Consider the following 19,185-nt stretch of genomic DNA (forward strand, 5'->3'; position numbering starts at 1 on the left):
TTCGCGGTAAGTGACTTGTTGGATGATGGCTGACACGATCTTTCTGGCCTCCTCAAACAAGACATCATCAGGAGTGGTCGATGGCATGACATCAGCAAGTTCTTTGACAAGACGGTTGTGTTCTCGGACAAACACGGTGTGTAGCACGGCCAGACCAGGGAACACGTTCACACGGTCGTCACCTGATGATAAAGTTAGTTATAAAGAAGTTGTGACAATGTTGTGAAATGAATTATCCATATCATTTCAAATTGTACCAAATAGTCATGTGTGAAGTACTTTATGAACAGACTCTGAAAATATTACTTTGAATACATTAATAAGTTGTATTTACCGGCTTCAAAACACCATTCGTTGGTATTGCTTGTACGACAGTTGCCTTGGTTGGATTCTGGCAACAGGTTATCTCCCTTGATTTTTAAGTAGGCTGAAAAGTTGAATGACGACATTTATTTGTATGTAAAAATTACTCTCGGGGGTATGCTGTCAAAATGTAACATATTTCTTTTATCACAAATTATAATTCATTGCTAAATATTGCCTGACTTACGTCCGTTCCTGAGGTGATTGATCTGATCCTGACTGAGGCCGTACACGTTAGAGGCGTCCACGAAGGACGTCAGTAGGTTCAACTGTTCCCGGGTATCTGGAAGTGACATGGTTTTCAATTAAACATGGGTATTATCATACAGTGTTGTTTATGGCTTCGTTACTTAATACGTTATGTTAAAAAGAACAGAAAAATAATGACTGAACAGCCCAATATTGAGATGAGGTAACCTTCACAGCTTAGTATTCATATACTCACTCCTTCCAGGTGCTGGGGCTGATCTTTTGAACTCCATGCAGTTCTTTTGGGAATGTCCTTCATTTACTGGCATGGTGATCGGGAAACAAGGGCCGCTGGAACAGCGAAATAGCAAAAGAATTAACATGTTTCCTTGTTCCAATCAAACATTGTTATGATAATGCTTGTGATATGTTATGATGCACAAGCACATGTATGTGATGTACTCGGGATTTTACAGTAGAGGTTTATGGTGATGGAAAGGCTTTTTTCTCTTTCATCCTTATTGTAATAATGTCTACAATGCCACGTAATTTCAAAGTCTGTTCTTTATTCTAAATATGACGACCAGTAATTTCGATTAACCGAAACAGAATGATTAAGTGTGGAAAATATAGAATGTTGATTGCTTACCCAGCTTGTACATCAGAATGCATCTCTCCTGTTGTGTGACCGTCGCAACATTTGGAGTGAACATCACCTTGAAGGAATATGAGGATTTGTAAAGTTCACAGATGGATAGCTTAATGATGAAAATAGGTTCGAAAAATATGGATTACAAAAAAAAATATATCACAGTTTGTCTGATTTCAACATCACACTTCTGGTCACTTTGATAGTCAGAGAGTTTTGGCCACTTGGCACCTACCTGCATGGAGAGGAGTTCCGGTGAGATCATGGTCCACAAACTGCCCCCACTGCATCACCATCACTGTGTGGTCGTTAGAAGGACTGTCAACTCCCGGATGTACGGCCACACTGATGGCACGTGGACTGGGAAGGGGATAACCATCAACGCCTCTCATTCGGGGAACGAACTTGCCTGGAAAGCCAAACCTTTGCTTTAAAAATTCCCTTGCGCATAGTTAGTTGTGATATTGAAAGGGCATAACTAAATGTCAATGGAATAATTACAAGACTTGCTATCAAACGGTCTGGTTTATTAATTAATTACCATGGTTATTAGCATGAAATAATGATTTTTAAGTTCTTATATCAATATGATATCAGAAGAAAACCTGCTCTTTACCATCATCATATGCAGGATCAATAAATCTCTTGAATGGTTGGTTGGTGGATCCCCATGTTGGCCAGCGAGCATTGTTGCAACTTCCGTCCATTGTCCGGTAGCCGACGTCTTGTTTGCAGTCGATAGAGCGCCGTCTGAGAAAGTGAATGATGTTATCAAATCTGATGGTAATTAGTGTCGATATCAACTATATTAAACTCTCAACTACAAACGAAGGTGTCCATAGATGAGAGTTAGTACGAAACTGACCTGATGGTGTGTTTGTCTTGATACTTGGATGTGCTGATGTCGTCTAAGGAGATCTGAGACGTCTCGGCGGCGTCAGCCAGTGTACAAACAACATACTTGTCTTCGTCATCAACTACGTCAAAGTAAAGGCATCAACACACTGTTTACTATCATGGGACAATTTCAGTGTCATTTTACTTCGGAATTCTTATCAAAGGTCCCAACATCTGAACTAGTTGATGTTATAAAGTGTATAATGATGTTTGAAGACGCGTATCAGCAAAATATTTGTTTCAAATAAATAGAATTTGTAATCGGTGTGTCTCATATGCAATAAATCCTTTGAAGTATACACATATAAGTTATATTGTTTCAAAACAAAGTGAGTATCTAAAGCATGGTATAATGCTTCACAATATAATGAAAACTGGACTAAAGTAGCGACCAATTCAATGTATTTACTGACAATAAATACAGTATGATCAGATTTGTCAGTTAAACAAATCGCCAAATCATGGATAGTGATGCCGTCAATGTTGAACATTTAACTTCTTACCATGCAGGAGTCTGAACATGATGTCCATTATTCTGATTTCTCTGTCCAGCGTTTGTCCTTTAACTGTTCCTTGGTTGTCACCCCACGTCGTTGGTGAAGTTTGTGTCGCACCAGCAACATAATCTAATAGGTAAGTAAGTAGGTTTGAACATCAGCATAGAGAAATAGGGCTGTCATAGATTATGAATGCAATCGAAAAAACATTCATACTCCGCCACCCTATATTTTCTTCTGTCTAGTTGTGTTAAACCGGGTATGTGAAACAATCTGGCAGTATCAAACCATCGTTCAGGGTATATCCAAAACCATATTTACTCATCTTATGTCTGTATATCTCTTTCAATCTTAGAATTCAAGACAACATTATTATCTCCAACCATCGTTACATCAAATGTGTATCTCGACTTGTAACAATGTACCCGGTGTGAACTTACTGTTCGTTTTGGACAAATCAGTGACATCGTCAGAGAATTTCTTGTTGGTCTCACGGTCCATTCCAAACAGATCTGATTGTATTGCCTGGACTGAAGGAAAGGTAGTTTACTAAAAAGCTCAGCTAAACAAAATATAATATCTATACTTTAATGCATTCAAATTATATTTAGTAAAATTCATTAAAAAATTTACGTCACTACATTGAAGGACTAAGCATAATAGTTAGTAGAAAGTTGGCATGTTTAGAACTGATATCACTTTATTTCAGCATGTAACATGATCCCAGTTGCGTGAGTTACACCCAAGCAGAAGGAACTAAAATAGTATTATTCGATCCTTCACTATTGCTTGTCAAGATTTATTTCATTATTTTTAAAAGACTATACTCACGTTGCTCAATGACGGAATTGATATTGTTTACCTATAGGGAAATGAGTGAACATCGGTTAAATAATCGGTCAAGGTTAAAACAGATGTGATAATTTCAAACACCATTGGTCACCCATAAGTTTGAACATGATGAGAGAAAGCAGTTTTAGAACCATAAGTCCATAGTTAGAAATTACATAACATTTCTTATATGTACTGATTTTCTACAGACATTCAATGGCCAGATAAATACTAATACCGATAATGAGAAGAAGAATAAAAAGAAAAAGTAGAAGAAGAACCCAAAAACAACCTACCTCTTTGACCGCCTCTCCAGCAGTGACCACGGTCAACATACACACAAACAACACAACTTTCATCGTTTCTGCTTCTGTCCAGTACAAAGTTGGAATGTCTGATACACCAAAGATGGGACCGTGTATTTATACTCATATTCCTGGATTAAATCAACACAGATTACCCTTTAATTCACTCTCCCCTGGTGGGTATAATCCGACATCTACATGGGGGAACTAAACATTTTGGATTATGTAGAGGCAGGCTGATTATCCCGGAGCAGCGTCATCACCTCCATTGTTCTTGGTGTGGTGTATAAACACCAATAACGAGGCAGTTGGTAAACTGCTTCTCATCAGAGGGTATTATTGACATGCATTGTTATGATTATATGTCATAGTAATGTAAAACTAAGAACTGAAACTGGAGAAAGTATTAGTTTCTTGTTAATTGACCTAAGGAACTAATAAAATAATTAATGTATCCAACAATCTCTAAGGAACTTCTCCACAAAATATGTCACGTGACCCTTCCCTTCAGATATGTAGTTCTTTTAGCTTGAACATCACAAGGATCTAATCAGTATATTAAATTTAACTTGCTACTGTAATTTTAATCGTTTTCATAATATACTTTGAGGACATATTTTCAATACACCATCTCTTTCTTAATCCGACTAACAGGATCGGATGGTCAGGCTCGCTGACATAATTGATGCATGTCATCGTTTCCCTTTTGCGTAGATCGATGATCATAATGTCAATCACTGGATTGTCTGGTCTAGACTTGATTATTTACAGACTGCCGTCATATAGCTTGAATACTGCTTAGTGCGGTTAATTCATTTTTATTTACACAGAGAAGTTTTCAAGTAGTAGTAGTAGTAGTAGTAGTAGTAGTAGTAGTTTGTTGTTGTTGTTTTAGTAGTGGTATCCAATACGTGTCTGAAGTATCACGTGCCCATGTTATCTGCCAAAGATTCGCTTATCCATACTCGATGAAACATACATACTGACTGTTGCATATATCAACGTTGACAACCAGTACTAACTTTCCAGAATTATTATTGAGATATGTGTGTACAACATAAAATGTACGACTGGACTTCGTGTTTATGAATAAGTGGAAAATTTACGATTACATTGAATTGTCAGTTCCTATTAGCAATATCGATGATGGACAATTATTTTCAAAAGTTGACCCTGCATGTATTATTTCATTACACGCGGGGACTAGAAAATCCTCCAGACACAAAACGTGGTAACTATTTCAATGTGTCCCAACACTTGTCTACAAAACATGTCAAGAACAACTCCTGATGAGAAGCGAATTACCAATTGTCTCATCATTATTATACCACTCAATTACAGTTGATGACGACACGCCCACATCAACACCATTCATTGATATAATCCCGGATTTGTAGCGAAAACAAGATGTAAACTTATCACGGATTATCATCAGCATCAGCGGATTACGGGATAATCTGTGTTTGTTTATTCGGCAAACATGGCTGTCCAAATATGTAAGAACCATGCCCGATCTTTCCACTCTCATATGCCAAATATTAATACAATCATTGCTTCGTGGCGCAACCTACATGTGCATCTGTATCCCTCTATAGCACGTTCAGTGCTTTTAATGTATTTAATGTATCCTTTGATATGAAAAGTTTGTATACTAATATACCCCATGATCTAGGACTTGAAGCAGTGCAATATTAGTTGAATAAGCATCCAGATGCCATTGACTGAAATTTCACGCATACGTTCATCATGGAATCTTTGAAATGTATACTGGAGAACAGCACGTTCTATTTCAACAACAAGTTTTATCAGCAAATAAACGGAACAGCCATGGGAACAAAGTAGCATACGCCACTCTGGTAATGGGATACTTAGAAGAAATGTTATATTCCAAAGCAGATTATTTGGTGGATGTAAATACAGCTAAACATATTCAAACAGACAGACAGACAGAAGTTTATTCAATTTTTTAGGCCATATGACCTATAGTACAGAAGTGGGGTTTGTTTTGTATCAACATTGTACAGTCACGTGAAGGTAATAATAAGTTTACATATGATATTAATGTCTAATTTCAAAAATCTTCTTCCGGAATATTGACAGAGATGATATTGTAGTAGCATTGCGGGAGTTCAACAAATTTTCCATCAGCTGTTCATCTTTGTACATAGTTGAAATCATAGGGAGGTATCTATTTCTAAGAAACTGATAATACAAATGAGAAGTACATGAAACTCATCCTCAACATAGCTTTCATTACAATAACGGCATAAACTACTTTCTTTATCTTGTACATTTTTCTTTCTGAGATTATTAACATTAAAATTATGTAATGATATACGTAATATAAACAAAGATCTTCTCAAAGTTCTATCCTGAAGTACAGATACATATTTTTCAGGAACAAGTAATGATTTTATATTCGTATAATGGCATAAAAACCTTGAGGATGATATTTGACAGTGCCAATCTTGTGAAAATATATCAAGTAATCTTTGCTTAAGCATGAAGATAAATAATTTAGCATTTCCAACACCTTGAGATATCCATGCAAGAGAAAAACCAGACATACAAAGAATATTCCTGATATCAGACACCCATAAACAATATTTACCATTTTCATCCAAGGCTTTTAACATATTATAACAATGAAGAGGTAATCTATTTGAATTCATACGTAGTAGCATTATCCAATATTTAACTGCCCGTAGCTGGGATGAAGCAAAAAGACTGATACGACCAGTTTCTCCTAGAATGGCTTTGTTAGAGGCATATTTACCAACACTTAAAAAAACGTTTAAAGTACATGGCATGAATTTTTTCTATGGAATCATTATAATGACATCCCCATATTTCTGAACCATACAGAAGAATTGGTGCTATTTTTCTGTCAAAAATGTCCGAAACAACTCGGAAAGATATAAATTTGTTTTCTTTAAAAGCTCTATAGACAGGAATCAAGGCTTTAGATGCTTGCAGAGCCAACTGCTTACATGCTGTTGACCATGATAATCGAGAAAATACAGTCAATCCTAATTATTTATAATATGAAACAATATTGACTGTCTTATTACCACACGTCACTTTTTCAAATTTATTTAAAATACCACCTTTTCTGAAAACAATAACATTTGTCTTTTTCAAATTTACTTCTCACAATATAGCTTGAGAACATTTAACTGTTTCTGGAGGCCACTAACTGAAAATGATAATAAAGCAATATCATCAGCAAATAGTAACAGCATTATATCATTCAAGATAAGTGTTTATGAAATTTGTTATACTTTTCAGATATTCAGGGGGTATACCATCCTCACCAGCTGCTGTATCCACTTTTAACTCATTTAAAGCTTGTTTAATTTAATTTTCAGTAATTTCACCTGATAAGAACTGGTCAGTAAAAGGCATATCATTACAATGTTGACATGAATGGGAATCTACAAATTCCTGAACTGATTTATCAAATTCATTCACATCTCTCTTAAAAGCTGGATTTAATAAATCCTTAAAATATCTAAACCAAGTGTCAGAGGTTTTATCACCTTGTCGTGCGTTACTTCTCAAATAGTGCTTTATAGTCTTCCAGAACTCTTTACAATCACCCATATTTGCAGCCTCGGTTAATTTCTGACTCATATGCATTTTATACTCATTTTGTTTAGTTTTACACTTCTTTCTGAATTCAGTTTTTGCACATAAATAGTCTTTTAAGTTTGAGTTACTCTTGAATGATCTGAAACGATTTAGTAGCATGTATTTCTTAGATTTAAGTTGACAGCACTCTGCATCAAACCATAACGGTTGCTCTTCACAGGTTTTATTTCTAGACCATCTGCAGACTGCCACCGCCTTTTCCCCACACTAGATAAGTATATCAGCTAATTTCATAACTGCAGCGTTTATGTCAGTTTGCAAAACGGAAATAAAATCGTCAAACATTCGACTGCTTTCTCTGCTAAAAACATATTCTTGATATGCTGGTATTCTGTCTATAGGAAGCCTATATTTAGGAACAGGAGTGAGGGTAATACCAACAGTGTTCTCTGTAGCTTGCTTACTTTGTAACTCTGACGTGAAGACATGTTCCATACTACATAGAATCGACAAGTAGTCAGACTCGGTTCTGTTAAAAAACACCAAATCAATAACCCTAGCGAAAACCTCAGATGATACAATAAAGTAGTCAACAGTACTACACCCAGTATGGGAGACAAAAGTAAAATCTCCATTTCTATCAGATGTAGTGGATGTAAATACAGCTAAACATATTTGTGAAACATGGAGAAGATATCTGGACGACAGTTTTATTATTTGGTTCTAAACAGTGAAAGAGTTTCCGGAAGATTCTGGATCCGATCTATTTTCTATGGAATGTGACCACAATGAGATTTCATTTATTGACGTGGAAGTTATTGAGCAGGGCGTCCAATTGAAAACAGATATATACCACAAGCCGACGGACATGCATCAATACCTACAATTCAATTCATGTCATCCGCGGCACACTCAAATTGATATTCCATATTCGATGGCAAGAAGAGTGTGTACTATTGTTTCGGATGTGGACACAAGAAACCGAGGATTAGAAGAATTAAGACATATCACCAACTACAAGGATATCCATGTGGAGTGGTTAAAGACGTTGTAAATAAAGCAATGAAAATTCCACGAGAAGCATTAATGAAAACAAAAGAAACAGATACAGACACGGACATTCTTCCATTTGTGTGTACCTACAATCCTAGAAACTGTAACATTATGCTCTTTATAAAAGCCAATATTCCAATTTTACAGCAAAGTAAAACTATGAAAACATGTTTATCTAAGTGTAAACTTATAGGCAGTACTAGACAGCCTAAAAATCTCCAAGTTCTAGTTTAAGTTCTCTGTACATCCAAATACTCACAAAATACAAATACCGTCAGTGTAACAAAGTGTAACACACCTCGATGTGGAACTTGCCCAATAATAATTGAAGACTGTAAATTTAAATTTTTCCACGATAAACTATTTACTGTTAAAAACAACATGAATTGTCACTGTAAAGATGTCATATATGTTTTAACATGTGCGAGATGTGGTGAGCATTGTATTGGAGAAACTGGAATGCACCTAGAAGACCGAATCACTCTGCACAGAAAACAAATTCTAGATCCAAATGTACGTTGTATAAATGTAAGCAAATACATTGATGAATGCGGGAATGGTCATTATACTGTCTTTACACTTTATAAATTATATATATGTATATATATGCATTTACTAAAGAATTGAACGTCAGTTTGGATGGGTTCATTGAAGTGTGAACGATTTAATAGCGATGGTTAAACTGTGTGAACCCCCGGGCTTCTTATTATTTCATACTCTGTAGTTTACTGGTCCCGCCGAATAATATCGTAATAATGTTTGCTTAAATTTGAAGTCCTCTGGTTTCGCCGAAGAACATTGCAACAATGTTATTTTGCCGGTATTTCCTGGCTCTCGGTCACATACGTTTCCCCAAATTTACAAACAATATTTGGGATAAATCAAATCTTAACAATAGGTTACAGGAAGGTTAACAAAAATATAATCATTGCCTCGATGCACCGAGGCGAGATCAACCTTCAAGCGCGGATTTATATATATGACATCACATAAGTTTGTAAAGAGGAGCATTTCGAGTCGAACGGGAGCATATGGATGAAATTTATACTTAATGCTGTTGAAAATGACGTTTATGGGGCAGTTATGGAAAACACCCCGACGCGTGAACCCTCTCATAGCACTAGCAAATTGTGAATATTACCGATTTATGAATGTGTTGCTTGTGTTTGGATAATCGCACTGGTGGGGATTGAACCGAGTGCTCTGAAACTTATGTGTTTTGTGTACATTTTCAACGTCAGAGTGTGTTATATTTGGAGTTTGGGATTTGTCGCGTGTGCTGTAATATTTTGCCTAGCTGGTGTTTCTTGCCACCTGGGAATGACCTACTGTATGACCAGCTTCATTTCTGGGCCCGTCACTCCTCGTGTGCCGCCGGTTCTCGGCCTAGAATGCACGGAGAAGGTCGGCCAACTCAGAAACCGGAATAGTATATTTCTAATTTCGTCTGCGGATATTTTCTCGTCTCCGTTGACCAATCGGTAAAACAGGCAAGTGTTTGGGGTTTTTTTAAATTTATGTTGGTGTTTTATGGTTTCTCAAAAGCTTAGATTTTTTCCCCCGATGCGATAGTGAATCAGGTTTTAGTTTGGGATTGATCAGAAGCATTCTTTGCTCTGTGTCAGCGGCTACATATGAGCAGGGTACTACATTGTTTTCATTGTTGCTAGATTCCTGTCATTTCCGAAAACAAGGCATCAAAATCAATATCGCTCAATAAATCAATTTCGTTCACCTCAGTAATTTTACAGAATTAATTTTCTTTTCTTGCATTATTAGTATTGAAAGATAGCCATTCCATATCCAAATCACCATAAGGACAATCCATTTGGTTTCATGTAGCAGCTAGACATCAAACACCAGAACCAAAGCATTTATTCATTGATAGTCAGATGAAATGTTACAAGACCAAGCAAAAATACTAAATTAATTACATTGCTGATAAATGTAGAGAAAATAGAAAAAACGAGTTGATCGTAAACACCGATCGAAAATTCGGGGAAACCCCGGAAAGTAGTTCCGGCAAAAGTTCACACGATCAATTTCGCAAAAAATTGTTCACCTCGTGTGTTCACAGGTGTGTGAACTCCAAACTGATCACGTGACTACCCATTCAGCCAATCAGCATGAAAGAAACAGTGTAAACTTCAAAGTATGAAATTATTTGCATTTATGTGTCTCTTAGGTCGTTTTGGCTGGACAATACACGATCTATGTTGACATATTTAATAGATGCATGTATTACAATTTGCACTTGATTTAGGTATGTCGTGTGACGCAACAATAAACTTTATTCTTATCGTATGAACGAATCAGATCAATGGAAGAGCACCAACTCACGACAACTGCTCATCGTGTTCATTGACAACGGGATAATGAATGATTATATGTGTGGAATAATGATATCAATTGTAGTTATTTTCACTCAAAGACGACCATATATCGATCATTTGATGACAGCGTTTATTCAGTAATATTTTTTTTAATTTGAAGTTTACACGATATACGGCTTTTCCATTGGACGAGAGGACGGTCACATGACCTCGAAATTGACGTTCATAAGTGTATGAACGACACAATTTGACGTTCATACGTTTTTCACGAGACCGTGTTCTTGAAATGACGTCAACACTGACGGACTACTTCCACATTCCTGGGGAAACCCCTGGGAATTCCCCAGCACGAAAACATACATAAGTGTTCTATATGATCATTTAGAACCTTTATTCTTGGTCTCAGCGTTTCAGTATACATTGAGAAATGTCAGAGAGTGTCACTACATGATTGTTTACGAATATCCTCGCCACGGCCTATCCTAATGAATAAACGAAGAAATGCACATCTAAACTATCATAGTATCGACTCGATCCGTCTCTTCGGCTGACAATGACCGTCTCCAGCAATCTATGAATTTACCTTTGTGTCTGTTTGACGCATCTTTATTCACCTTTCAATGATCGGCCAGTTGATCAATGATGACTAACACATGTAACCGCCACAAGTTCATTAACAACTTCGGAAATCTCTCCCGTCACGTTTATCGTGTCGGCCATTTTGACGTCTTGTACTTGTTGTAAATGTATTACGACGCGCTGTCATTGTGACTGACTTAATGAGGTAGTTCTTTACAGAACTTTCTCATCTAATAAGGATATGATTTGAAGACATGTGCTGCGTAAGATGTTTCTGAAGAGCAAGTTGTACATCCATACGCTCATGCCACTTCTCTTTTTTAGGAACTATTTTACTCCGCGATATAGCTGGTTGTTGTATGGCTCTCATTGTAAACATGAAGTCGGAATACGGGATAATCTGTTTTTCTTTATATGGCAAACATGGTTGTCCACATATGTAAGAACCATGCCCGATCTATCCACCCGCATATGTCAACTATTAATACAATCATTGCTTCGTTGAGTAACCTACATGTGCATCTGAATCCCTCTATAGCACGTTCAGTGCTTTCAATGTATTTAATGTATCTTGTATATTTTATGTTTGTTTCATATATATATATCTATCTATATATATATATATATATATATATATATTCGCGTATTGGAAACATGATCTGTGACAATATGAAGAATAAACATATAAAGAATAAACTACATTGTATATACACGTATAGCAAACACTGGCTGCGACAATGTGAACTATCTGCGTTTGTAGGAAGCACAGAAAGCGATAGTGGGAAGTATATACATGTACATTTATAGGAAGCACTGTCTTGAATAATGTGAACTATTTGCGTGTGTTGTTAGCACTGACGGCGAAATGGGAAGTGTAATACGTGTATAGGAAGCACTGTCTGGGACAATGTGAGCTATATACCTGTATCGGAAGTACTGTATGGGACAATGTGGGCTATGTACATGTATCGGAAGTACTGTATGGGACAATGTGAGCTATATACATGTATCGGAAGTACTGTATGGGACAATGTGATCAATACACATACAGAAGGCACTGCTCGGTAGGAAACAATATGTATCTAGAACCTGGACACTATGCCATGATACCAAACATTAACACAAATGTGAAACGTATCAATGTGCTAATCAGCCAACCAAACGGTAGATGAATGCGCGAAACCAAGAAATTAACAGATCATGAATCAGAAATACAAAAGAGAACGTGTTTATTACAAAACGGTTGTAAAATTAACAAATACAATTGAATGTGATATATGATAGAATACAAGTATTGTTCAATATTGTTTCTATTGAACTTTATATATAAATTTTCAAATTTTTAAGTTTGTTGTTTAACGCCGCAATCAGCAATATTCCAGCTATATGACGGCGGTCTGTAAATAATCGAGTCTGGACCAGACAATCCAGTGATTGATATCATGAGCATCGATCCATGGAATTGACATCGATGACATGCATCAACCAAGTCAGCGAGCCTGACCACCCGATCCCGTTAGTCGCCTTTTACGACAAGCATAGTCTCCATTTACGGCAAGCATGGGTTGCTGAAGACCTATTCTACCCCGGAATCTTCACGGGTCCAAATTTTTAAGCACGACATCAACAATATATTATACAATATCATACAATGACAAAGAATAAAATACACCTCCTTCATAGATCTATGAAATAGTGCAAGTCAAACATGTAGAATATGTTTATGCCCTTGACAAATATATTATACAATGCCATAAACATACACTGCCAATATTAATGCAACTTGTATACTGTGATTAAACGCTTTGATGGTGTGACTGATGGATTCACACACTTAATTAGTTACCAATTTGTTTTGTTCTCATTAAGTGTAGGAATTATAATCAGGTATAATCTTAACTGACATTTTAGTTAATAATTCCAGCATTATTAGTGAAATGCCATACCCAAATGTTCTTGGCATTACATATTTACTATGAAGACAACTGAACAAAAATGTTAAAAATGTAATGTACTCTGTGATTTATGCATCTTACAAACCACGACCAGTAGTGTGGGATATACGTGTTGGAACACCTCACATGCAAAAAATCTTATGTTTCAAGTAATCGGGTTCATTGTTGAACCTAAGGGCAGGCCAAGCAACTTCTCATCTCCGCCATTTGGTTAAATCGATTGTTGGAAGATCGTTGCAGGGTATCATGGGATTGCTGTAAAATACAAAAATTATGTCATCCCATTAAGATAGCAACATTTCCGTCAGCATACTTCATGTGATCAGGTTTGACATTCGTATCCTATATAACTGAATGAGCCTGAATATGTTACATTCAAAGTGTGTCACGAGGTGTAAATGGATCCAGGTTACAATTCTGATCAATGTTCACTAAATGAAGTACGTCAGATATACCCTGTCGCTTATTAATATGAGTTCTGTCCGTGTGAAATAATTAATTACTGACAAGTGATGAAGCTAGATGTCTTCATTGCCTACCTTTCTTTTGAGTACACTGTAAAAGGATCTCTTTGGATGGACTTCACTCCTGAATTCCTACAAAGAATTTTGGCAAAGCGCATTCGTCGGATCTCAGACAGTTGTCCTGAAATAGAAAATGCCATTATTATTTATATGTACAATCACTTTGGAGAACAAGAGAGTATCTTTCCACACTATTGTCAGTGAAACAGCAAAACATTTTGATGAATAGCATGAAACGTCACACAAACAAAATTGTATAGCGTTTTCATCTTAAAGGTATGTTAGGTTATCTAATAAGTACATATTTTGACATAAAACAAATATGTTAACAAACCATACAAGCACGCAGAAATACAAACAAATTTGACAGTACCTGATGTAAAGCCCTTTCTTGGATGAGATGTTTCGAACCAGAATGAGTCGCCATATTTCAGATCATGAAACTGTTGACCAATCAGACAAGCGAGGAGTGGGCCCACTGCACCGCCATGCAAGTGTTGTTCAGCTACTGCACCGGTAAATATGTCGATGTCATCAGGGGAACTGAAGCAAGAATACACATATGTAAGGAGATCTTGAGAAATGTCAGAGAAGAGTTAAACTATCTATATTTTTTAATTTTGTTACACTAATTCTGTTCACATATAAGAGTAAATTAGATAAGACAAACCTGTATACACTTTTCAAAGCAGGTCCTGCTTTACCAAATACACTGTCATCAAATGAAGTCACTTCCGATAGCTGGCATGCCTTGCGGAAGTTGTTGTATGATGGCAGGCCATGGTCACGACCTCTCTGAATGTTTAAGGACACGATGTCAAAGCCGTTATTGCCCGACGTCTCAAACAAATGCTCAGTCATCCCACTGTTGATGAAGCGGTTAACCTCCTGATGTCTGTCCTTGAGGATAGCCTTCAGCACGGTGTCCAAATCTTTGATGACTTCAGAAGGTCTGTTGAAGAGCTGTTCTATTGGTACATGTCGATCTCCGAGGGTAAGGAAACGTGGAATGGTGGAGTGGCCGTATCTGAAGGCGGCGGTGGCAAAGACGTTGTAGATGGTGGGGTTTTGGGTGATGTTGTACCTGAAGCTGAAGCCAGGGGTCAGTCTGTACTTCCTCATGGCCAAGGGCCCAACAATAATGGGCAACCATTCGCGGTAGGTGACTTGTTGGATGATGGCTGACACGATCTTTCTGGCCTCCTCAAACAAGACATCATCAGGAGTGGTCGATGGCATGACATCAGCAAGTTCTTTGACAAGACGGTTGTGTTCTCGGACAAACACGGTGTGTAGCACGGCCAGACCAGGGAACACGTTCACACGGTCGTCACCTGATGATAAAGTTAGTTATAAAGAAGTTGTGACAATGTTGTGAAATGAATTATCCATATCATTTCAAATTGTACCAAATAGTCATGTGTGAAGTACTTTATGAACAGACTCTGAAAATATTACTTTGAATACATTAATAAGTTGTATTTACCGGCTTCAAAACACCATTCGTTGGTATTGCTTGTACGACAGTTGCCTTGGTTGGATTCTGGCAACAGGTTATCTCCCTTGATTTTTAAGTAGGCTGAAAAGTTGAATGACGACATTTATTTGTATGTAAAAATTACTCTCGGGGGTATGCTGTCAAAATGTAACATATTTCTTTTATCACAAATTATAATTCATTGCTAAATATTGCCTGACTTACGTCCGTTCCTGAGGTGATTGATCTGATCCTGACTGAGGCCGTACACGTTAGAGGCGTCCACGAAGGACGTCAGTAGGTTCAACTGTTCCCGGGTATCTGGAAGTGACATGGTTTTCAATTAAACATGGGTATTATCATACAGTGTTGTTTATGGCTTCGTTACTTAATACGTTATGTTAAAAAGAACAGAAAAATAATGACTGAACAGCCCAATATTGAGATGAGGTAACCTTCACAGCTTAGTATTCATATACTCACTCCTTCCAGGTGCTGGGGCTGATCTTTTGAACTCCATGCAGTTCTTTTGGGAATGTCCTTCATTTACTGGCATGGTGATCGGGAAACAAGGGCCGCTGGAACAGCGAAATAGCAAAAGAATTAACATGTTTCCTTGTTCCAATCAAACATTGTTATGATAATGCTTGTGATATGTTATGATGCACAAGCACATGTATGTGATGTACTCGGGATTTTACAGTAGAGGTTTATGGTGATGGAAAGGCTTTTTTCTCTTTCATCCTTATTGTAATAATGTCTACAATGCCACGTAATTTCAAAGTCTGTTCTTTATTCTAAATATGACGACCAGTAATTTCGATTAACCGAAACAGAATGATTAAGTGTGGAAAATATAGAATGTTGATTGCTTACCCAGCTTGTACATCAGAATGCATCTCTCCTGTTGTGTGACCATCGCAACATTTGGAGTGAACATCACCTTGAAGGAATATGAGGATTTGTAAAGTTCACAGATGGATAGCTTAATGATGAAAATAGGTTCGAAAAATATGGATTACAAAAAAAAATATATCACAGTTTGTCTGATTTCAACATCACACTTCTGGTCACTTTGATAGTCAGAGAGTTTTGGCCACTTGGCACCTACCTGCATGGAGAGGAGTTCCGGTGAGATCATGGTCCACAAACTGCCCCCACTGCATCACCATCACTGTGTGGTCGTTAGAAGGACTGTCAACTCCCGGATGTACGGCCACACTGATGGCACGTGGACTGGGAAGGGGATAACCATCAACGCCTCTCATTCGGGGAACGAACTTGCCTGGAAAGCCAAACCTTTGCTTTAAAAATTCCCTTGCGCATAGTTAGTTGTGATATTGAAAGGGCATAACTAAATGTCAATGGAATAATTACAAGACTTGCTATCAAACGGTCTGGTTTATTAATTAATTACCATGGTTATTAGCATGAAATAATGATTTTTAAGTTCTTATATCAATATGATATCAGAAGAAAACCTGCTCTTTACCATCATCATATGCAGGATCAATAAATCTCTTGAATGGTTGGTTGGTGGATCCCCATGTTGGCCAGCGAGCATTGTTGCAACTTCCGTCCATTGTCCGGTAACGGGCGTCTTGTTTGCAGTCGATAGAGCGCCGTCTGAGAAAATGAATGATGTTATCAAATCTGATGGTAATTAGTGTCGATATCAACTATATTAAACTCTCAACTACAAACGAAGGTGTCCATAGATGAGAGTTAGTACGAAACTGACCTGATGGTGTGTTTGTCTTGATACTTGGATGTGCTGATGTCGTCTAAGGAGATCTGAGACGTCTCGGCGGCGTCAGCCAGTGTACAAACAACATACTTGTCTTCGTCATCACCTACGTCAAAGTAAAGGCATCAACACACTGTTTACTATCATGGGACAATTTCAGTGTCATTTTACTTCGGAATTCTTATCAAAGGTCCCAACATCTGAACTAGTTGATGTTATAAAGTGTATAATGATGTTTGAAGACGCGTATCAGCAAAATATTTGTTTCAAATAAATAGAATTTGTAATCGGTGTGTCTCATATGCAATAAATCCTTTGAAGTATACACATATAAGTTATATTGTTTCAAAACAAAGTGAGTATCTAAAGCATGGTATAATGCTTCACAATATAATGAAAACTGGACTAAAGTAGCGACCAATTCAATGTATTTACTGACAATAAATACAGTATGATCAGATTTGTCAGTTAAACAAATCGCCAAATCATGGATAGTGATGCCGTCAATGTTGAACATTTAACTTCTTACCATGCAGGAGTCTGAACATGATGTCCATTATTCTGATTTCTCTGTCCAGCGTTTGTCCTTTAACTGTTCCTTGGTTGTCACCCCACGTCGTTGGTGAAGTTTGTGTCGCACCAGCAACATAATCTAATAGGTAAGTAAGTAAGTTTGAACATCAGCATAGAGAAATAGGGCTGTCATAGATTATGAATGCAATCGAAAAAACATTCATACTCCGCCACCCTATATTTTCTTCTGTCTAGTTGTGTTAAACCGGGTATGTGAAACAATCTGGCAGTATCAAACCATCGTTCAGGGTATATCCAAAACCATATTTACTCATCTTATGTCTGTATATCTCTTTCAATCTTAGAATTCAAGACAACATTATTATCTCCAACCATCGTTACATCAAATGTGTATCTCGACTTGTAACAATGTACCCGGTGTGAACTTACTGTTCGTTTTGGACAAATCAGTGACATCGTCAGAGAATTTCTTGTTGGTCTCGCGGTCCATTCCAAACAGATCTGATTGTATTGCCTGGACTGAAGGAAAGGTAGTTTACTAAAAAGCTCAGCTAAACAAAATATAATATCTATACTTTAATGCATTCAAATTATATTTAGTAAAATTCATTTAAAAATTTACGTCACTACATTGAAGGACTAAGCATAATAGTTAGTAGAAAGTTGGCATGTTTAGAACTGATATCACTTTATTTCAGCATGTAACATGATCCCAGTTGCGTGAGTTACACCCAAGCAGAAGGAACTAAAATAGTATTATTCGATCCTTCACTATTGCTTGTCAAGATTTATTTCATTATTTTTAAAAGACTATACTCACGTTGCTCAATGACGGAATTGATGTTGTTTACCTATAGGGAAATGAGTGAACATCGGTTAAATAATCGGTCAAGGTTAAAACAGATGTGATAATTTCAAACACCATTGGTCACCCATAAGTTTGAACATGATGAGAGAAAGCAGTTTTAGAACCATAAGTCCATAGTTAGAAATTACATAACATTTCTTATATGTACTGATTTTCTACAGACATTCAATGGCCAGATAAATACTAATACCGATAATGAGAAGAAGAATAAAAAGAAAAAGTAGAAGAAGAACCCAAAAACAACCTACCTCTTTGACCGCCTCTCCAGCAGTGACCACGGTCAACATACACACAAACAACACAACTTTCATCGTTTCTGCTTCTGTCCAGTACAAAGTTGGAATGTCTGATACACCAAAGATGGGACCGTGTATTTATACTCATATTCCTGGATTAAATCAACACAGATTACCCTTTAATTCACTCTCCCCTGGTGGGTATAATCCGACATCTACATGGGGGGACTAAACATTTTGGATTATGTAGAGGCAGGCTGATTATCCCGGAGCAGCGTCATCACCTCCATTGTTCTTGGTGTGGTGTATAAACACCAATAACGAGGCAGTTGGTAAACTGCTTCTCATCAGAGGGTATTATTGACATGCATTGTTATGATTATATGTCATAGTAATGTAAAACTAAGAACTGAAACTGGAGAAAGTATTAGTTTCTTGTTAATTGACCTAAGGAACTAATAAAATAATTAATGTATCCAACAATCTCTAAGGAACTTCTCCACAAAATATGTCACGTGACCCTTCCCTTCAGATATGTAGTTCTTTTAGCTTGAACA

The 19,185-nt window shown here is 37.0% G+C and overlaps 1 protein-coding gene across 1 annotated transcript; it reads right to left on the reverse strand.

Moving 5' to 3' along the window:
- Window positions 1–13,294: 13,294 nt before the first annotated feature.
- LOC124141282 (chorion peroxidase-like) lies at window positions 13,295–18,703 on the reverse strand. Its single transcript, XM_048393858.1, has 12 exons — window positions 18,641–18,703; window positions 18,345–18,375; window positions 17,954–18,043; window positions 17,520–17,642; window positions 16,985–17,096; window positions 16,736–16,869; window positions 16,355–16,528; window positions 15,469–15,564; window positions 14,437–15,100; window positions 14,140–14,309; window positions 13,782–13,887; window positions 13,295–13,497 (listed from the first exon to the last, which is right to left on the reverse strand). Exons 1-12 carry the CDS (start codon window positions 18,701–18,703, stop codon window positions 13,437–13,439), a joined length of 1,824 nt encoding a protein of 607 aa, XP_048249815.1. The 3' UTR covers window positions 13,295–13,436.
- Window positions 18,704–19,185: the final 482 nt, after the last annotated feature.

Source organism: Haliotis rufescens, unplaced genomic scaffold (genome assembly GCF_023055435.1).
Source record: "Haliotis rufescens isolate VD_foot unplaced genomic scaffold, xgHalRufe1.0.p SCAF_12, whole genome shotgun sequence".
NCBI lineage: Eukaryota > Metazoa > Mollusca > Gastropoda > Lepetellida > Haliotidae > Haliotis > Haliotis rufescens.